This window comes from Cydia strobilella, chromosome Z (assembly GCF_947568885.1).
Source record: "Cydia strobilella chromosome Z, ilCydStro3.1, whole genome shotgun sequence".
Taxonomy (NCBI): Eukaryota; Metazoa; Arthropoda; class Insecta; order Lepidoptera; family Tortricidae; genus Cydia; species Cydia strobilella.
In genome coordinates, this window is record NC_086068.1 from 8,126,934 (window position 1) to 8,150,410 (window position 23,477).

General features: G+C 35.2%; 2 protein-coding genes across 2 annotated transcripts in view; one reads left to right on the forward strand and one right to left on the reverse strand.

Annotated features, from left to right (window-relative positions):
* On the reverse strand, nt 1-23,228 carry LOC134754360 (uncharacterized). Its single transcript, XM_063690655.1, has 7 exons — nt 22,518-23,228; nt 20,767-20,845; nt 18,736-18,806; nt 15,392-15,461; nt 4,377-4,503; nt 2,806-2,883; nt 1-2,133 (listed from the first exon to the last, which is right to left on the reverse strand). Exons 1-7 carry the CDS (start codon nt 23,152-23,154, stop codon nt 2,056-2,058), a joined length of 1,140 nt encoding a protein of 379 aa, XP_063546725.1. The 5' UTR covers nt 23,155-23,228; the 3' UTR covers nt 1-2,055.
* Nucleotides 21,596-23,477, forward strand: part of LOC134755074 (uncharacterized) — a 46,308-nt gene continuing 44,426 nt past the window's right edge. The window contains exon 1 of the mRNA XM_063691552.1: nt 21,596-21,655. The gene's annotated coding sequence lies outside the window, so the exon portion shown is untranslated. The remainder of the gene's footprint in view (nt 21,656-23,477) is intronic.

Consider the following 23,477-nt stretch of genomic DNA (forward strand, 5'->3'; position numbering starts at 1 on the left):
AAACAGCAAAAGTAGCTACTAGGCGGGTAAGATATTCAACATAATTTGGATACAACTTTATTGTTAAGAAAATAAGGGCGCGCGTGTGCGCTTAGTCACTTCTGCTTCTGACTGTATTACGTCTTTGTTTTACGGCCTACATAACTTTATTACTTTTAGCGTATTTATCCGTCTGTGAGTTACTCATTTTCATACTCTACAATCTACAGCCCCGCCGCTTGGATCAGACCAATCATTTCAATAAAATGCGAGTCAAAACGTCACGTGCCGACCCAAAATCACGAAGATATACCTAGAGTAGATTGAGCTCTTTGACCAAAAAGTGCTGTCCAGAAGAGAGCATCAAACCCAAAGACTGTGTCTCACACTTACACAAGTTATTATTATATATATTGAGATATATAACTATTTATTATTCACACTTTGTGACATTATTACCAAGTTTTCGATACAGGCAGCAATAAATTTGAAATATTCGAGAAGACCGTCACTTATAGTGACTATGAAGAAACGCGAGTCACCGTGGATTGACGTGAAGCACTAGTGCTTTTTGAATTGCTAACTATATTGTCAAATGACGTCGTTTCTCCCGTATTCCAAACTAGATGTAATTCTGTAGTTTGACTTCTCGTTTGGTCACACTTTTTGGTCGTAGTGCTTCCTCCGCTTTAGGCACCTATAGCTTCGTGCCCAAAAGGTAAGTAATGTAAATGTTGAAGTGAAAGGTAACATAATTGGCTGCGAGCTATACAATAATTAGCGCATGCTCCCATCGCTCCGTACCTATATACCTACTTATACTAAAAACTAAACATTACCAAAACTTACATACCTAATCATGTAATTTCTATCGTAAACTATATATACTTAAAATTATCATTCCACTTACAATTACTCGGAGAAGTATTTAAATTATTCATGATAAAATATTATATTTTGTTTTTCACTCAACTCCATAGTCATATCGACATAATTTTTTAGTTACATACCTATTTATGCAACTTTACATAACTAACACGCAATTATATCAGTGCTTGAATCCTAAATATGTGCAGTTGCACAATGCGTGTGCTTTTAATAATTTATACGCTTTATGTTAAGGAACTGTGCTATCTAATAATTATTTTTTCAGATTCGAATTCAACATTTACTGACATTAAAATGACCACAAGAGACTGATTTTTGAAGTAAAACTTCTTTAGGCACGACTAGAGGGTAACTCGGATTTTTTTCTGACGGAAGTTACGCTCAGTAGTAACACACGCACAATAGGACACACGTCAAAGTGCCAACATAGCGATAAACGGCAAAGAAGTTTTCAACTTCAATCGCGGGTAACGATTACACGCACACACTTTTCATATTCATACATTCATCATATTGATACTTACTACTGATTCGGTGAAGTAATGTATTTCGGAAAAACTAACTAGTTAAATTTTGAAACATAGTGTGGCATGATACGTTAGGCATGTAAAATGGTAAATTGTATTATCGCCGGCTTCAAATTTTATACTCGATCGCTGAAATAACTTAAACCGTATTCAGATTTTTATAAGCTCTTTACCGTGTATAAAATGAATAGCTAATACTCTGAGATGAATCTTAAAGCCGATATATAAGTTAGGCGCCATTTATCATAATATATATGTTATTTGAGATTGCTTACTTCGCTATAAGACAAGCGGTTCGCTAGTCTCTTTAGGCTAGTGCGATCTGAACAGCACCACCCATCATTCTCCAGAACTGATTATTTTCGTACGATTCTGAACTATTATGTCAGTCATTCGTTCACAGTTCTATAAAAATGGGAAGTACAAAGTACGTAACCTGGCTGCGCGTTTGGCACAAAAAGTAATAGGGTAAACTGTACTACTGCTGGCCTCTCGACTGGGAGTTCGTGCAGTTGGTGTGGGTGCCAACCCTTGTATGGTTTACCCTAGGTTTCGCTTTGAAAGTATAAGAGTAGGATTATTTGTTTGTAGGATGGGGCAATTGCACACTGAGTCTATATAAAGTCTCACGGCGTATCATAAGTAAGGTCCCGTGTGTAAGTTACGAGCACGGGTCCCGGATCTCGGAGAGGAGGCTCTGCTCCGAGGCGTCCTTCAGCAGCAGATTAGAAAGAATATTCTGGAAACGAGAGGTTTTCATATAAATTTCCTTATTCGCTTGGGCAGCAATAGGGATGATGACACATATATTGAATTTTATAACAAAATCTAGTAAAATAGATAGCAAATGAGCAATTTATCACAATAATGTGAATATTAAATAATATATTTTAGTTTAATATTCTTTTTTTTTAACTTCCAAAAAGGAAACGAAATAAGGGTACTATTCGATTCCTTACATTTAAATTGCATTTAAACATTCGATTACTTATTCAAAAAAGACTGTATATCAACTATATACGATATAACGCAATATTTCACCGACAAAAACGCAATTTTCTTGTTCTGTCCATACATCAAGATGGGCTCTCAGTGACCTTGACGTTACGTTCACTTATCGTTTTGTTAGGAGCGTTTCGCGAGTGAAGTACGACTACGACTGTCGGACTTTGACTATCATTTGATCATTTCTGACTTTTGTATTGCTTTAATGCAATAGGTTCCATATAGACATTCGATCCTAAAAACAAACCCGATCGATTGATACCATTAATGAAAATTTATCAGTCATCTAGCCTATTCGCCTAAACCGCGGCACGGGTCGATCTAAGTACGCAACAAGGTGAGGCACTAATCCACTTATTGCTAAGTACACATTTAATGACTTTACAATATTATTATGATAAATTACCTTTTCTGAGTCGCCGACAATGCTGAGAAGTGAAGACATAGACAATCCGTTGAGCCCTTCTTGTCTTTTACTGACTTGCTGTAATACATAAAAAACATTGGGTAATTTATATTATACAAGATGATGTAGGAATGTATTTAATTAATAATGAAACACAAGTAACAAAAGGAAAACCTAAACTAAAAACTTAGTACATACATATTACTATTTTAACACACATTTGGGGTGTGCAATACTGGAATATGTACTTAGGCACTGGGTCAAGTCAGAAATAAAATAATAGTTAATTGTTATACAAGAGTGCAAAGTTGTATTTTACACACGAGAAATACATTTGCACTCGTGTGTAACACAAAACTTTTCGCCTCACTATAGCGAGGAAAGTGCAACATCCACAGGCGTTAGATTAGATCACCTTCATTACTGGAATCATTCATTTTTTTACGATATTATAACAGAAAACTGGAAGTTGTTTATTTGTACGTGAGTCGGAGTCGGTGAGAAAAATTTAAAGTAATTTTTTTTTGACACTTGACAATGTTGACATTTCTGACAATGCGTTATGAAATTGCATCGACTCAAATTGTGCGTTCAGTTATATGCAACATCATTATAAAAAAACAAATATTTCTTATTGAATTTAAAGGTTTATGAGAAAATCATTAAATAAAGCTATATTTGGTATTTTTTATTAAATTCTCAACCATTTATTTAATGATAACTAATATCGAACGAACGGATTTTGAGCGTTTTACGTTTTGTTATCTGTCAAAAGCTACTTAAACACGCTCCATCCAAAGTCAAATTACTTTCCCCACTAGTGGATAAAATGCGTTTTTACCCGCTTGTTTTAAAGGATAAAAGACGGCTTTCCGAGCTAGTGAGGGGATTTTTTTTGTTAGCATATAAAAGGAAACATTTTATAACTCGTCTATTCTTTTATATTTCATTTGGTTTTATATTAAAGAAAAAAATTGAAAATTATAATTTGTATTGTCGAATTTGAAAATTGTATATCGGGCATTTTCACCATTCAAACCCGGGAAAATATTTGTGTTAAGATTGTACGCAACTTTCATCGTGACCTCAGTCAACAACCAAGCTACAATGAAGGTCAATGGAGAAGACATATATACAATTTATAGCAGGGAAGACCGTCATAGGGCAAGAACGTCAGACACAGTTGACAGTAGGAAAGGATGAAGAGCTTCACTCTTCCTTCTTTTCTACCGACCTTCTGTAAGTGGAGTAGGTATGCAAATGCAAAAGTGTGTGATTTGTAATGAAAGTTTGTACATATAATGACATGAGGTACCTATATCTATGCCTGTAATTAGTTTATATGGCTCCAGCATATAAAACAAATAAACTAGAGCTAGATTGGCTGTGTTTTTTTAACTATGGTATCTGATCTGCTACATAAACTAATTACAGGCATAGATATACCTTATCCTATTGTAAGTAGGTACAAAGATTTAGAGCAATCTAGCTAGTCGTTTTAAAATGAGAGCGTAACTACGTTTGTATGGAGAACCGAGCTTGCCGGGGACTGTTAATTACACAAAACTTACCGGCTTCATAAGCGACAACAGCACAGTATATAATGTCTGCGACTTCCTCGACAAACGCGCCACTTTATTTTTTAGCTCCACTGTAGACTGTCTCATATTTTCAGCCTTATCCTTATTGAATTGCAATCTGTAACAGAAGTGCTTCGTCATTTGCGGTCGTGATGAAATAAAGCAGGGTTCCGTAAAAATCTCAACGGCACCCCTATTTTTGCGTACATCGCCCATCGCTAATGCACATAAATAATCGAGGCAACGCTACACATTTAATTGTTTGCAGAACAACGATATTCGACCAAGCATTTTAGTTTTTGATTAAGTAAAATCGACGGCAGGAAACGTAGAGGGGGTCCGTTGTCTCGCCAGGCCCATTCGCTGCACAATATGTGTATTAATATCTAAAGCTTGTATATTTAAAGTAAGTTATGTTTGTACTGTGTAATAATTATAACTCATTTTGCAACACAACGATAAACAACGAAAAAAAATAGTAGGTATTTTATTGTACATAATCCACAAAAAATAAATAGTTATCTACAACACAACTCAATGATTATGATTAAGTCCTTGTTTTGTTTGTATGTAATGTGTTTATTTTGTCATGTCAACCATCACATTTAACGGTTTAACACTTTCAGCTTGGTTTTGCACAAACTGCAGTGTTTGAAAAAAATTGTGATGAATTTTTAAACGTGGAAAACTTATTTTTTTTCAACATACGCTTCATATTATTATCTGACCAGGGCCTGACAAAACGCACGATTCGCACGAGCCACCGACTGGCGCTAATAAGTAAGCAATGGCAGCGGCGCATAAGAAAGTGGCCTGCGTTCTATCGACTACTGCAAAGTCATACAGCGGTCAAACTACCCCACGTACGTTACGTACTTACGTAGTACCACGTTGCCTTCGTAGGAACACGGCTCTGCTTACATAATTAGCCATTTTTTTACAAAACGGTTATAGACTTTTTAATTAAAAATAATAATATTAGAAAAGGTAGTTTACACGTCTTTGCTGTAGAACACAGCATTCACGTTGGGAAAACATTTGAATACGTTTTCTTATTGCGACACGACAATACCTATACCTTCAATTAAAATTATTAAAATTTGATTTTGGTCTAAATGCCTAGTGCCCGGGCCATAAATACCATTTAAGAGGCCGGTGTCGATTTTAGTCGCAAAAATGTAAAATTGATAGATTTAGTCCGTGAAATTGTACACCTTTTGTTACCTCATTGAAATAACAAGTACTGGTTTCTATTAGCACGTCTTCTTATCTTACCTTTTATCAGATAATTTTTTTGAAAACAGACTCACTAAATTAGTAATGTTTGCTTTTCTGATGGACGTTTAGGTAAACGCGCGTAAAGCACTGATTTTGTCGCTCTTATTTGTAAATTTCGTAAAGTTTGGACTGCTAAACATGGTAATTTTGTATTAAGGGGCCCACAGACTATCAGTCCGCCGGACGATATCGGCCTGTCAGTTAGAACAAAAATTTGACAGCTCCGAACAACTGACAGGCCGATATCGTCCGGCGAACTGATAGTCTGTGGGCCCCTTTACACATATCCTATACTTGACGTTTATCAGACTACATTTTTATTATTATGACTTTGAAGTAGTGTAAATGAAAGTTAGACGGAATCAATTTTCTTCAGAAATTACTTCAAAACAAGTGACAATATCTCTAAAAATCGACTTAATTTCAACGTAATTTTGATACTTAAACAATCTACAACATTTGCTGAAACTATTCTTATACATTAATTTGTATAATTTACCACCATGATTTTTTGATGAATTTTTAAAAATTGCCCCTTCTCTTCATGCATTACCGGTGACGCACGTTCGCGACCTCATTATTAAAAGGCAAGATGAGAAGACGTGCTAATAGAAATCAATACTTGTTATTTAGATATTACGTAACAAAACGTGTATAATTTCGACGACTAAATCTATCAATTTTACATTTTTGCTCCAAAACCGACTACGGCCTCTTAAAAGAATATTTACTTTTCAGAAACGTGTTCAGTACTTTTTAAATTTACGAGCGCTTCTTTCACACACGTGCTTTGCGTGTTCTGTCGAACACTTGCTTCTTTAATTTTAAATTTTTACGAACAGTTTTTGATTATTAGGTACTTAATTAAGTAGAAGAGTATAAAGGTTTAGACAAAATAATAAGGTACCGAGGCTTTAAAAAAATAAAATATATGTCGAACAATTTGTTTTTTGAAAAATTGCTATTGCATTGATGGCTGCTTCGACGCAACGATCTTATAACTAAGGGTATATAATTATATAAACTCGCTATATCGGATCAAAAAAAGAAAAATCTAAACGGGAACACTTATGCCAAAAATTATAGCTGAAACATTAAAGTATTTTGTATTAGGTATATTAATGTATATGTTTTGATATCTGTATGACTCCGTATTTTTATGTTAGTGGTTACCTTGATTAAACAATGATACAATTATGATGATGGCAAGCGTGATGGTAAGGTGAATAATAAATGATAATAAAGAAAGGAATTGAATTTCTTGGTACAATATTCGTTTAGCATTAGCGGACTGTTTACATACCTACTCACTACACTACATACCTTACTGAGTTAAGGGCAAGGGTAAACCAGTGACATTCAACAACTTCTGCCTGGGTCAGTTGAAGCTAATTCCTCAAGGAGAACCATTAAAATTACAACGTATATTGAAAACATTTCAAATCTACACCTGGTGCTAATTCAAAAAACAGTAGCACAAGGAATAGCATAAAATAATATATACAACCGAATATAGAACCTTCTTTTTGGAACATTGAAGTCGGTTAAAGATGTGTCTAATTCTATTTAGTTAAAAAATTTATGGACTGGATTATTGACGTCATATTGTCTGCATTTTTAAAATTAACACGACATATTTTTTCTGTTGATTTATAAGGGTAAATAAGCAGAGTTAAGAAATACGAGTAATAGCGAGGGACCTAAATTATAACTTACCAGAAGCCGCTATTATAATTTTATTAAGGGGTTTTAAATTTTGAAATCTATATCAATAAACATGTAGTACTTACACGGGGGCTTTAAGTGCAGCCGTACAAATTAAAAAATCTGTTTCGTTGATATATTCAAGAACAAATAACATTTAATGGTAAATGTACCCCAGTATCGTTTACTCCCGATCACGAGAACAGCAATAAAATGCCAAAAATTACGGATTTATACATGGAAAAAATGTGCCCGTCCCATTAGTATACACACATCTCCCTTGTAACAGAAGAATCAGTTAAACTTCTTTTTTATCAGAACATTAAATTGCTTATGACTTAACTTGGTTTTTCATACAAGGTGTAGGTGTACATTACACCTACACAAGGTGTACATTTATACAAAAATCATTAGGTAACTAAACATTTCTCAATTTGACAAACCGTGTTATTGATATATGTAGTAGTAATATATTCATTTTACAAGCACCATTCACCACATTTACTTATAAACAATAAAATATAGTGCAAATGTTCCTTGATACATAGAATATATTACGTGTAATATTAATTACATAATAAATACATCATTTTTTACTACATTGCTTTAAGTCAGAAATGATAAACCATGGCAAATAGTACCTGGCAAACCGTCTTCGCTTTTTCCTGATTCATTATCTTCCAAACTCAGGTAGTAGCAACTGTGTGGATCTTCACGTGTTAAATAAAACTGACATTCAACTGTATTGCAGGTAGCTTCAAATATACTACAGATAAGGTAGATGACCAGTAGCCCGGTGGGCAACTTTTCGTTTAGGTAGGTAAACCCAAAATTAAAATAGGTTTGAACGTATTGTTAACAAAGGGACAATTTACAATCCCGGTACTTAATTTATATAGCCCATCTGGTAAATTAACACGCTCAGTCATAAAGCGTACTGATATTTTGCCCCTAAACTTAAATACCTAATGCTATTTATTGTAAAGTTCCTTTATCTACATCAGTATCATAACCTCCCTATAATATATTCAGAAACGATAAGCTAACGGCATATGTTAAGGCGGTTCCCTGAGCCAGAAGGCGAAAAATCTCCTTATATGATCATGTTTTTCTAAGAGGCGTTGATATTAGTAGACGTGGAAAAAATATATGTAGTTCTTGACTATATTATCTTTAATATCATAGCTCTATCATACACGAATTATGAACCTTCGCTCGATACAATTAATTCCCAAAGTAACCTCTAACTCGGACTTTTAATCCAACTTTACTCGGTTATTTATTATGTGATACTATAAACAAAAAAAGAAGAAAAAACAATCTTAACTTAAATAGTAATTTCATAGCTTTCGAATTTCGATATTGTAGGGTAACGTTTTTAAAATAAATAAAAATCGATAAAATTCGATCAAAATTGACACTTGGCGCGCATGCTCTTTCCCGTTCCTTCTTGCGAAATGTGACAGAGACAGCGGCAAACCGATGGAACGGCCTTAACAAACCTGTATCTGTGGGTGCATCGTAATTTTAACTTTACATTATCGATACCTTAATTACATTCAAACTTTGGACATCTCTGTGAAACAAAGAAATTTGATTTGGCCTCTATAGGGAATATTACGCGAAACTCTGCGTAGGTGGCGCCAGTACCACAATCTGGTCTATCGCAAATCGCGAAAAACAAGAAAATTGAAATTTTGATATCTAACATCTCTGTCACTCTTGCACATTCGAGCGATAAAGAGGCAGACAGCGGAATTTCGGATTCGCGTTTCCCGGTAGGTCCTCTAGTAAACAAACCGCCTTGATGCATCAATGTCATATTTTATTATCTCTGAAAACTTGTCAAAAACCTGTTAAAGGTACAGTATGTATAAGTTACTCTATGGTTTACTAAAAAGGCTAGTGCTGTACTCTGGTGGACAACATTGCATCCCCTATTCTAATATCAGTCGAGATGACGTTTTATTCGAAATGAAGTGACAGTTGCAAACAATTATGTCAAATTTCGTGTATGTTACCATTATGTTACTTGATTGACGTTTCATTAGTTTGTAAGTATAAAATTACTTTGTTTTGTTGAAGCTTATGATATTGATGTAGATAAAGCAGTGTATGTAACTGTACATAATTAGGCATTAAAATACGAATGTGGATTTATGAAACGAAGGAAATGAGTTTTGTAAACCCACACTCGTATTTTAATGCGTTTCATCATGTAGCAGTCACATAAACTATTATTAATTAGTTTATCAATTCTCTATACCTGTTTAACCCTTCACCAGGCCGCGAAGAACAAGCTTGTTTTATTAAGTACTTTATATAGATTTGCAACCGTATTGAATGTCTTGTACAAAATGTATTTACAAAAGTCGGATATGTTCCTGTACACCAGAAAAAAAAGTGGGATACGGTAATCCCATTGCCTGTCTGGGTAATGAACTGCCATATTCAATTTAGTGTAATTGTATTCTTTACCAGGCAAGGGGTGATATGCCACCCACCTAGTATAGGAGCATTCCACGGGCTGTCCAGTACAAACGCATTTTATTTCATGTATTACAACTTTTTAATCGACGTTTAAAGCAGACGGTTTATTTTATGTGCATATTTCTGAACATTTGTCATAGAAACAGAAACTACTATACCTACAAATCTTCAGAAAATTCGCTTTTGTACGGGACAATGGTAGACAATTTCATAGAATGCTCCTATATCGTTTACCATAGTCAGTCTTTAAAGGAAACTTTTAAGACTTACGCAAATAAGACTTAGGTAGGCTAATTTTAATTAAGTAATTTGATTGTTGATTGATTGTTGTTTGTTGATTTGTTTGTTTGATTTAAGCTTTCCCTTTATTTATTTTTTACATTGTGTTCACTAGTCCATCTACTGGGCCTTACTGAAAATCAGCGTCGCGGAGTGTGCCATGTTGGCTCACACCGTGACACCAAGCTGAGTAAGGACCATTTAGCGCAACCTCATTATGTGTAATTATTTCTAGTTTTAGTCTTATGTTATGTTGTGCTAATAAATGCTTTTTCTTTCTTTCTTTCAAATTCCCTAGTTATATTTTGAAAAAATAATAAGAATTTTATTATGTACATGATACGACAAGACTACTAACCGGGCTATGGGCAGAATAGTTCCCACATAGTCAAACTCTAACAAGGTAATGTGATAGTGTCATCCCACATCCTAATTCTGGTCATATTATAGTATGTAATTATCTCAGATGATTTTTTCGGGCTCGGGCCCTAATCTGTTAAACAAAAGGTACCTATTCTTTTCTTTATGCAGTGGTTACATTGCTTACTGCTAATAGCCCCGGCATAAGTAACGGGAACAAGTCCGTTTGAAAAGCAAATTTACCATTCTATTTATATGGTTCAAATTCATAAAACAGTCCATTCGGAGATAACACGTTATGTTATCTCCAAAGAAAAGTCCATCCTGATTGTTCTCTGAATGAGCTGTCACATAAATTTGAACCTTAATACTATCACGATAGTGGCTTTTTAAACGACATGGCTGCTTTGGCACGTGCTTATGCTTTGTAGGAGATTTGGAGCTAAAACCTGATTATGGTAAACGATGGCTATGTGGGTGGCATATCACCCTTTGCCTGGTAAAGGGTTAAAATATAGAAAGGAGCTATTATCATCAATTTTCGTAATCATATAATCCTACCTTTGAAAATGTTGACATATTTTTATGTAGATACCTACTAATTTAAGGATTGGTTTTTGTAGATATTAATATTAATACTATTAAAAGTATAATAAACTATTGCATTCATAATTCCACCTTTCCACCACCCTTTCAGTACATTCCATTTTTGCCTGAAACCAGTCAATGGGGATGGATGAAAAACTATAAGTTTTTTTCCTTTCTCATGCATAAAAAAAGCCATGTCACTTAAAAAATAACTAAATTTACCATTTTGACCGCATCAGTCGGTAACTACACGCATTTCCTGACCCATAATACTTTTTAGGGTTCCGTACCCAAAGGGTAAAAACGGGACCCTATTACTAAGACTCCGCTGTCCATCTGTCCGTCCGTCTGTCTGTCTGTCACCAGGCTGTATCTCATGAACCGTGATAGACCGTAATTTTCACAGATGATGTATTTCTGTTGCCGCTATAACAACAAATCCTAAAAACAGAATAATATAAATATTTAAATGGGGCTCCCATACAACAAACGTGATTTTTTTGCTGTTTTTTCCGTCATGGTACGGAACCCTTCGTGCGCGAGTCCGACTCGCACTTGGCCGGGTTTTTTTTAACTTGGCCCGTCAATAAAATACAAATATGTTTTGAGTAGATACAACGAAAGAAAGACTTGTTTATGTCTCACTCTTATTTGATACAATAGGTATTTACTATTTAGTTTTGTGTTGCTGCACAGGCATAATAAGGTCCACCGGTGGACAGTTAACAGTGTGGGCGGTGGTACCACGTACCTACTATTACTATGCTATGCAGCATGCAGTTCGTAGTTCCTTTTTTTATTTTTTTATTACGTCGGTGGCAAACAAGCATACCGCCCGCCTGATGGTAAGCGGGCACCGTAGCCTATGGACGCCTGCAACTCCAGAAGTGCTACATGCGCGTTGCCGACCCTAACACCCCGCACCCTCGTTGAGCTCTGGCAACCTTACTCACCGGCAGGAACACAACACCAGAGTAGGGTCTAGTTTTATTTGGCTGCGGTTTTCTGTAAGGTCCTTCCCCAGTTGGGGTCTGCTCTAGATCTGGAATGACATCCGCTGTGCTGTGCCCTACCACACAACGCGATATGACATTTCACAGTGCCCCTACCACTCTTTTGGACGTAGTTGGATTTTATCCATAGACCAAGACTAAAAGATTTTTTTAAGGACTTTTGTAATGTTTTCCCACACTGTAGTTACACCATAATGTCCATAATGTGAGAAAAGAGGTTGTATGTGAGGACTGCACCGGTAACTCGGTCAAAAATTTTGACTACGTCATCCAAAAATAAGTTACTCGTAGGTACCCTTTAATTGGTAATGGTTAGATGGCGACAGTTTAGTTTTTGGAATTATAGTTTGTCAAAGGACTGTCTCATTTCAAACATAGACTGAGAGAATCATACTAACTTTGTCTTACACTAGTAATAGCACCCAAAAGAAAAGGATGAGTATAGTTTTTTTGTTCTTATTTACTGACAATTTCGTTTGACCAACTATAATATTATTCTATTTGGTAAGGCGCGTTGACATAAGAGTGGAACAGCTTTTGATAAGATGAGCAGTGTTGCCATGGAGACTGTATAAAGGAGCTAAATCTCTATGTATGAAAAGTGTCCATCAAAAAACAGTAATTAGGCGGCGCCACCATACACCGAAATACTACCAAAAACAACCTACGTAATTTGGTCGGGTTATTTGTTGCCTTATATGGTTCATGTTATACTCATGTCCCAGAGCTTAACTAGCGCCACCGGAGAGATTAGGAACTATTATTTAAAGCTTAACGCGGTCACTTTTACAACAATTCTGCCATAAGAGATTGCGATCCTTTCTATTTGAACCGTAAAACAATTTATACAAAGGTTTCTGATGTTCCTAGCACGCGGAATACCTATAATTTTGCCGAATAATCAAGTGACAACTCAACATAATAAATCGTATGATTTCTCAACCTTGCAGTAGAAACTGTAAGTTTACATCGGGACGATGAAATAAAAGTCAGTTTTGGCACTGTTTGATAGCAGTTAACCTAACACGCTCCTCCTCGCTTTGCTAGTCGTCGCACCTATCTCGACTCTGTCAAATGACTAGCTAGACATTATATTATATCAAAAAATATTTATCCAATTGAATGATGTGGCTAATGAAACGTATACCAAATATTGTATGTCCTAATAATATTCTACTAAACAATCATTATTATTTTTGATTTTGATTTTAGGTATTTCGTTCATTAGGTGCATCGACCTCAGGTATTTCGTTCATTAGGTGTATCGAATTTAGGTATTTCGTGCATTAGGTATATTTACTTTAGGTAATGGGGTTGGCAACTGTCAAAGGTTTGCAGAGATGGCGCCATCATAGCTTGCCCCTTTTTCTATGAGATTCAATGAGATTTGGCTTAAAGGGCTGACATCCAGGGCATTACAAAAACAAAAATTTGACACAATTCTAGGGATTGACAGGGCAAGCTAAGCTGGCGCCATCTGATAATTATTTCGCCCGGCCAACCCCATTAGATCATTAGGTATACCGACTTTAGGTAATTTGTGCATTAGGTATATAGATGTTTCGAGCAATAGGTATATCAGCTTCAGGTAATTCGTGCATTAGGTATATATACATTAGGTGTTTCGTGTAATGGGTACATTAGCTTTAGGGATTACGTGTATTAGGTAAATCGGAATTAGGTGTTTCAACTTTAGGTACTTCGACCATAGGGTGTAGGGAACACAATAGGGTAGTTGACTGTATTTAAAATAAACTATTTCACACCATGCATCCCTTACAGCATTTATACGTCATTATGACGTCAGCGACGTCATAATGACGTTAGCGACGTCATTATTACGTCATTATGACGTCGCTGACGTCACTCTGCCACCTGGGATGAAATAAAGCACCAGATAATTATTATTAAAAAAAGATAGCAGTTATTTATAAACACAAGTTCTATTTAAAAAATCGGATAGAAATATAAAAAGTAGGTGAGTTGACCGTGACGTCATTGTGACAAATCAAATCGTTTTGACAGTTCTCAAAAAGAAACTGATTTGACTAGTAGGAGAAAACCCTATTGTAGGTAAAACGCGCATTAGGTAATTCGTTCATTAAATGTTAATTGATTATTAGGTATTTCAAAAAAAAAACCGACCAAGTGCGAGTCAGACTCGCCCACCAAGGGTTCCTTACTTTTTAGTATTTGTTGTTATAGCGGCAACAGAAATACATTTGTGAAAATTTCAACTCTCTAGTTATCACGGATCATGAGATACAGCCTGGTGACAGACAGACAGACGGACAGTGGAGTCTTAGTAATAGGGTCCCGTTTTTACCCTTTGGGTACGGAACCCTAAAAATAGGTGGAACGAGCATTGGTGAATCAACATTAGGTAAATCGATTTTCTGTATTCTGATATGTAATCCTGACTAATCATGAGCGACGAGGTACAACTACTTTGTATTTAGAACAATATGGCCTCTTCTCAAAATATACGGTTAAGGCCAATGTGGCGACGACCGATCGGCATTTAAAATATTTGGTCGAGATGACCGTCATAGGGCAAGAACTCTCGTATTTAAAACGTACTTTGCTTCTTCTGCTCTAACGACCTTCTCTTAGTGAAGTATATATGTGTACAATGTCAAACCAACTTCGTTTTTTGCTTAGGTTCCAAATCGGGCACTTTTTGCGGTAAAATTTTGAAGTAAGTTATAAAGTATTGACCATGCTACATTTACATTAGATAATTTCATTATTATTAACAATTAAAGTGCACGATTACTTCTGTGGAGTTCTTTCTAATGCTAAAAAATAACGAAGTATAGAAGCGACGAAGAAACTTGTAGTTCATATATAGCCTTGTAGTTATACCTAATAATGATAAAGTCTTCGCCGCATCGACCTCACACGTGATTCGGAATTACGCAGAACTTTTTGCTTTCAACCTACACCAACGCACCTTCACCGATTTATCGTACCACGGACAAATAAAACAAGAAGATGGACAACAGCTACACAAAATCATTAAAAAAAAAATTTTTTTTTGGTTTCAGAATTTCCATCCATCCCATTGGCGTAGGTATGTTAAGTGATATATACATATATGACATTAGAGACCCTCTATTAATTTACATAAAGGCTTTACCATATCTGTGTGTTGCTAAACTGTAGAAAACTAATTACATAAATTTCACAGTCCAGTTTTGCTAATAAATAATATAAATGGCAGAGCTTTCTTTGCATGTATAAAAAGTTGTAAAATATAATAAAAATAACCGTAAGTGATGCAAAATAGCAAACCTGAATTCCATTGTGTCGCAATTTTTGCATTTTTTTGCCTTGTGGTCGAGGTCGCGCGGCGGTGGAGCGACTGCAGACAAAATCAATAACATATAATATAACAAGTCGCTTAGCGCAACAGTCGTCGCTCGGCAAATCTTCACATACCCTTGTGATAGCACCTATAATACGCTGAGAAAACATTATTAAGCATCATTCGACATTACAAGTGGCAAATCAATAACATTTCGCAGATTAACACTTGTTAGATGTTTCAAATAACACTACTTTTGGCTAAAAGGAAACGGGGCATTGGTATGTGATTTTAGCTGGGTGATTCTATGAGCTCTTTTTTGTACCTGGTATTTTTATACCTGCGATATGGAACTTTATTTTCTAACCGTACTTCAATTAGGTACGTTCCTAAAATACAATAGTGTTTAGGGTCCTCATTTGCAAAGAATTACCCAAGCTAAACTACCTGCTCAAGTATGTATGGTTATGTGTTTTTTAAATACGTATCGTTGTAATTAAGTAACATCCATATGCTCATTACTACAATTACAAAGATTAACGAAAAGGAAAAGTTTTAGTTGAACCGTTGTCTGACAAATGATGTAAATTAATAAATTAACTATCGAGCGAGATTACGATTATTTTCATTTCCGATAACTTTGTCAGACTGATGGCAAAACAATGAATTACTTTTGAAGAAAAAAGAATCAGTCACGAGTAATATAGCATTAGCAAAATCATTATTTATAATATTATGTAATTAATAACTTTGCTTTGCAATAATTTCTTTTTTTAAACGTATGAAACATTTACGGTTAGTTTTAACTTTGATTACGTTAACTTCAAATGAGAAACTTCCTGAAGTTAAATAAAATTACTATCCTTAATTTTTAACTTTTTAAATTTTGCGACTGTTTATGTTATTTACATAATTAAGGGTTCAAAATTGGAGTGCCGTATTTATATTATCTTAGGTTTTTTTTCTATTTATTATGCATATTTAAAGTAATTAGGTATAGATTAATAAAATGTATACTAAAGCTATCGGAAATAAAAAAAAACGACATCTCTGTATTGTACACCACTTGAATACCGGGTGTTTCCTGTAACAGGAGCATTAAATTAAACTGGAGGCTGTACTCCTCAAACTGACCAACATTTGTTCAGCAACTTTTAAAAATAACGTGTTTTGATTTTCATTACACTTTAAAGTTTATTCTAAGACGCAATGTATTGCAAAATTTGTTATGTTTAAAGGGTGACAAGCAACGTCAAACACACAGATGGCAGCGTACATTGAAAATTACCGTATCTACGATCTACGACCATAAAGAGTTCTTTAAATTAGGAACTTAGGTAGATGTAAGGTATTAAATACAACCTACATTATATAGCGAAAATTCATACTTAAATATAATCTTTATACACTGTATAAAATGTGACATGTAATTTATATTATTAATAAATATTATGATTATGATTATGAAATAATATTTAAGTAGTATGAAAAAGGTATAATTTAAAAATTTCATAATTTTTAGAAATTGCTGAACAAGTGTTGCTCAGTTTGAGGCGTACAGCCTCCAGTTTAATTTAATGCTCCTGTTACAGGAAACACCCGGTATAACTACAACACCCTGACAACATTTCATATTTTTCATTAGCCTTAAATCGGAAACCATTTCGAGAAAAACTTGAAGTTAAATATGTATATTTATTGCTAATATATAATAAGTAATACACAGATACATACCCTGTAAGGGCACAGCTATTTAGTCTTATACATTACTTGTACAAAAAGGAATGGTATTTTTTTTCACATTTTCCTTCATAAGTAATTTTTTTTATACTATGAAAAACAAATAAAAAATTGTTTTGTAATGTTCAATTCGAGCTCTTTCAAATGATATCCCACTCAACCTAGTAACTAGACTTTGACTTTTTGCCCCCTCTTTATATTGGGCATTTTTCATAATTATTAAAAAAAAGTACACTTCCAATGTGTTAAGGTTAGCGCTGTTCATAACTATTCCAAATTTCAAATCGATAGCTTTAGTAGTTCTCGAGATATTTAGTAATGTGACAGACAGACAGACAGACGGACAGTCGCACCATAAGGGTTCCTTTTGTACCTTTTTGGTACGGAACCCTAAAAACGGGGCCCTATTACTAAGACTTCACTGTCCGTCTGTCTGTCTGTCACCAGGCATCTTATTAACCGCGATAGCTAGACAGTTGAAACTTTCACAGATGTATACACACAACAGAATAAAATATTTAATTGGGGCTCACATACAACAAACGTGATTTTTTCGCCGTTTTATACATAATGGTACAGAACCCTTCGCGCGCGAGACCGACTCGCACTTGGCCGGTTTTTTATACCCTTGTGAAAATGTATAAAACAGCGTGTGACAAACAGATGTATAAAACACTACCGATGTTATACGTTTGTTACGTATTTTATGCCCAAAGTAACAATCTAAAAGTATTATTTTTTTAATGAAAGTAAGAATTACGTGAAATAAATACCTGTATCTTTAACCTTCGCTTTCTTTTGACCCGGACAATAAAAAGATGCACTAAAAATATGAAATGTTGTCAATTAAATGGTAATGTTTTGTCGAGTGTACTTTTGAATTGCATTCGCTTGCTTATTTTTGTTGGTGTATTTCTTAATGAGTAATTAACGTACCTATTACTATGATGAGTATGATGTGTTGTACTTCGCCTGAATGTTACGAAAATAAACGAATATAAAGAAAAACTAATTATATAAAAAGTAGTTTTGAGTACAATATTGTGTTGAGACGTGTAAAGTTAAAATGCTCCTAAATTTGTGTATTTGTTTACGTGTCTTTGTACTCTTTGTTACAAGTAATTACAATATTACAATTTCATAAGTAAATCCATGTTAACAGCTTTGTTAGGTGTTTCAAAATCATTTCTGTTTACACTCAAAATTATTCATTAATTTTGAGTGTAAGGATACAATAAGTACAAATGGACGTAGTTACGAACAAACGACGTTATTTTATTACCCACAAAAATTTGTCATTGAAATAAATGATTGTTATTATTGATTGAATGGTTTTAATTTTTGTGACAAAATTTAAGTGTAAATACAACCAACTTTTAACTAGTCCTGACTACAAGTGTCTAATCGACACGAGATATTGTTTCAACATTGAGATAAAAATGTAAAGACCTACCTTTTGTTTTGAATATGTCTTTAAAATTAAATAAATCGTTAAAAAATAAACAAGTGTCTTTCTTATTTTTCCTTTAGCTATCCCCTATCCCGTATCAAGTCATTCGCTTAAACAAATAATTAATCAATTGTGACTTACTCATGAAATCGTCCATAGTCCTTGGCTCCAAGTTAGCAGGCGGCACGCACGAGATAAGAGGTTTTTCAACACTGGAAAAAGGTAATATTACGTTATATTAACAATAACACTAAACAATCGATTTAAAGAATTACGTTAACAAATGTCTACGAGCGCGTAGAAGGGTCGCTTAAGATAGGAAGGCGTGGCGCGAGCTTGTGAATGCCATTTGCACCTCTGGGGTGCCATAGGACAACCAACAACAAACAAAATGTCTGCGAGCGTGTATTACCTATGTCTAGGCAATAGGTATCTACATGTTAAAGGTTTCTAGACTCGGTCGAACTTTGTTGCACAACGCACAATGTACCTGCTAATACATGTTAACGTAAATTTACTGTGTAATATATTTACGAACTAAACACAGAACGAAGCATTCCACGGGCTGTCCCGTACAAATGCATTTTATTTCGTGTATCAAACCTTTTTTCGACGTTTAAAACCGATGATTATTTTTCTATTTTTGACCCTTTGACACAGAAAAACAAATTAATACCTGCAAATCTTCTGAAAATTCGCGTTGGTATGATACAACGGTAGACAACTTCATGGAATGCTCCAAACACTATTTGCGGGAAAGAATATATGTATATGGTAGTGAGACCAGAATATTGAACTTTGAACTCATTATTTTTTTGTATAATAAAACTTTTTAAATATCCAAATAGCATAGACAATAAGCTGGTGCTAGTTGTAATTGATAAATATGGCTGCGTTCAAGTAAATCTAAACATAATTTTTGTATCATCTTAATGATTGTTTGATTGAATATGATTTTCATTTTAAACAGACTTGAACAAAAAGTCAAAGTTAAATAGCTGATTCTCAAAGTAAATGCAATGAGCAGAATAGTAGTTCTCACATTGTTGCATCATTGTTGCATGCAACAAAAAGGGCTCCCAAAATTCGAGGGTTGATACGACACGGAGCCGCGTTTTGTAATACACACCCAAGAATTTGAAGCCCTAACTAATTATGTGACGGGGTTGCTTGCCGACCGCCGTCTTGATGATATCGAGTCGTGATTAATTTCTTTGTTTTTGCTCACTGATAGCTTATTATGCAGTAAACTAAAGTCAAAGTCAATATAATCTTTATTCAAATAGGCCTAGCAACAAGCACTTTTAAATTGTCAAGTTTTAAATATTACCTTAATCTAAATATCAGAGCTAATGTGGAAGTGTGCGGATAACGAGTTTATCCACTGTTCTGGCGTCAACGCCAAGTAGCCCCACGTGGCCCTTGTATAGTCCTGCTATCGCTTTACAAGATCTAATAACCGTACACTATCTTGTACTAACCGTACAATGTTCGTCATATAGCTCCCAATACCTTGACACTGGCTAAATTGTCCCAATGGACTGAAGCCATTTAATTTTAAAAACTGACGTCTGACGTCTCATACTCGTAGTTTATACACATAATAAAAGGCATCAAAACACGAGACGTTCGAAATTTGAACGTCATTATAAAATGAAATTTCATGTTATTATTACACAGTAAATACCTTACCAACCAGTTCAGTTCTAACAAACCAGTTTTAATGCTGGCCGTAATTTGCAGTTTTTGAGCGTATCACAGAGAGTTTATGATATGTGTGTAGGTATTCAAATAGATAATAATAATCTTAAAGGCCTTTCCACACTCGCGCTCGCGGCTTCGCGCCGCGATTCGCTCATGAGTGTGGAGGGACCTTAACGATTTCTTGAAACGAAATCTTGAAATATTTTTCTAATTTTGCAATGCTTTAGTTAGGGGTCCGAAATATTATTTTTTGTTATTTATTCACGATTTCTAGCCCGCGGGAGTCACGGTCGAAAACTGGGATATTTATGTACATATATATATATATATATATATATATATTCCATGATCAATGTTGCATCATGGGCTTTTTTTTATATATTTTAATTTGTAAGTAATATATTAAGAATATTTACATGTGTCATTATCAAAAATGTTAAATTATAAGAAACAGAAATGTATATTTACCTGGGAACAGTGGGAACCAATACAGGTGGGGGATTTGCAAACATCGGCACTCCTACAGGGAGCGGCACAGGAGCTGGCTCTGAAAACAAAAATATACCTACTATTTAGTATAGATTTGGTATAGATAGGCAACTATAGTTTGTCAAAAGGGCCCAAGTCCAGTCAATCGACTCCACACTCGCGTTCGCGGCATCGCGCCGTGATTCGCGCATGAGTGTGGAGTGCACTAAAGGACTGTCTCATTTCAAACATAGACAGAGAGACTCATACTATCTTTGTCTTACACTAGTACTAGCACCCAAAAGAAAAGGATGAGTATAGTTTTTTTTTTTGTTCTTACTTACTGCCAATTTGGTTTGACCAACTATATTTATTTAATATTGTCTTCGGTTACCGCGATAGTTACTCATGAAATAAAACTATGAAAACGGATTATATCGCGTATATTGAATTCAATATACGCGATATAATCCGTTTTCATAGTTTTATATTTATTTATTTAAAATGACGCTTTGTTTTCGCTTTGCGCTCGCTCGGTCAATTATTTTTTCTATTTTATAAATCGGGAATAATTCCGCCTAAAATATAGAAAGAACGCATCCGTTACATGATTTTACCTTGAAAAGTGTGTAGGAGTCCTTATTTAAAACGTTGGTAGACCATAGAGGGCTACATCCGCGTGTTTCACCAATTTGCCTCTTTATCTCTCTTACATATTCGAGTGACAGGGACACAGATAGGAAATCATCGTGGTAGGCTCTTCTATACATGATATTTTAAAATGAGGGTAATCAAACAAAACGTAGCCTCGGTGTGAACAAAATAACGGTCAAGACTCAAGTCTGCCCTTTCCATCGACAGCCACCGCCGAACGAGCACCTCAAAAAATGTAAGTTTATTATATTTTACTTAAATACATTAGAAATGATTAATATAAAGACTGTTTGTGTGCGTTTATGAAATGATTTTATCAGTCATTATTGCGGATAAGGAATTAACGATAAAATTAGGCTGCCTAGCTATTAACAAGATGTCCACACACAAAACGTGAATGCATATCCAAACCCAGCAAGGATAATATCCAAATCCAAACAACAACTTTTAGTTTTTAGAAATAGCAAACATCAGACAAACGAATACACATATTATCCTTAATTCTCATTAAATTTTAAATGACCCTACCGACATAAATAGTTACGTAACCACAGTGCGCGTGCATGTTAAAATACATAATTTAGTATCTTTTTTTTCTATTTAATAAAGGGGTTTTATCATATTTGATGATGGCACCCCCATTGTTACAAGTCAAAATCACAAATTTACCTTCGCTTAATTCCTAAATTAACTAATTTATATAAATCTTTAGCTGTTTTAGACAAAGGGTGTGCTAGAATATCATTACATGTACCCACATTCATTCAATTCATGTTGATTGGCGATTTTATTGTTTTATGCAATAGGTAACCTGTTTGTTACGATTTATAACTTAAGAAATTAGTTGACTGAATCTCATTTCACTTGAATTAAGGGTAATTAGGCGGGTCCACACAGAATTAGCCGCCTCGCGAGTAATCGCCGCGCGAAGCAGCTCGGTCTCTGTAGACGTGCCTCGGGGGAGGCACGTCTCCACCGACCGAGCTGCTTCGGGCGGCAATTTCCTCGCGGGGCAACTAGTTGTGTGTGGACCCGCCTCCGCGTTCCGGCGGAACGAGAACCTAATCATGAGTGCCCAACTCTGGTATAGATCTTACCTTCGGGTGGAGGTGGAGGTGGTGGGGCTAGTACTGTCGGCATGGGAGCTGGCGGAGGCTTCTTGTGGTGAGCAAGAGCAATCTCTCCAGTCCTGTAAAACCTTTGCTCTTCAAATATTGATGCGTGTACATATTTGCAATATGGAAATGTGCAACCTGTATTCTGAAAGTTTTTACAGAATGTGTATACACCAGGTAACTGCGACAGAATTAGTTCATGAGCATATACGCATGTCCCTGCCCTACTGCAAGTTCCTCTTATGTAGTCTCTGCACATGGTTTTTTCTGGTTTTACACTGGCTTCCACTTGTGATGTATCATAATCTGTTGGTAATGATAGTGAGGAGACCTCACTGGTCTCATGAAGATTTAGTGTAGGCGATCTTAATCTGCTCTGATATCCATGATCTTCAATTTCTTGTTTATGTGGTAGGCTAAAGTCAATTGGGGTAGTGGGTGGAGGTTCTAGTGGTAAGGGAGGTTGCGCATGCTTTGCCTTTTCCAGCAAAGCTTTCTGCTCCTCCAGTGACGTTATTGGTTCTGGCGAAGTATTTGTTGGTGAATGTTCTGTCCCATGATAATGGGACTGGTTGCAGTTCTCTGTAAAATCTATTTTCGATTTTATGAACTTCTTCATATTTTTGAAATTAGGCGAAGGACGAAATTTTATTAATGTTTCTTCTCTTAATGTAACTCTGCAGCCCTTAGCAGCATCTGGAATTGAAAAAAAAATTAATTATTATATCAGTTCAAAGTTAAGTATTAACTACATCGGGTGATTCAACAAACTATCTTTGTAGCCTTGACCCAGCTTTTTGTCATGGCTCAATAAGGGAGCCTGGGGTCAGCACGGCAACTTAATCACAAGAACTGTCACATGCCATAGTTTTTATGACACCTGACTTTCCAACCCCGAGGGGAAACTAGGCCTAATTGTTTTACTTTTTTTATCTTGATTGA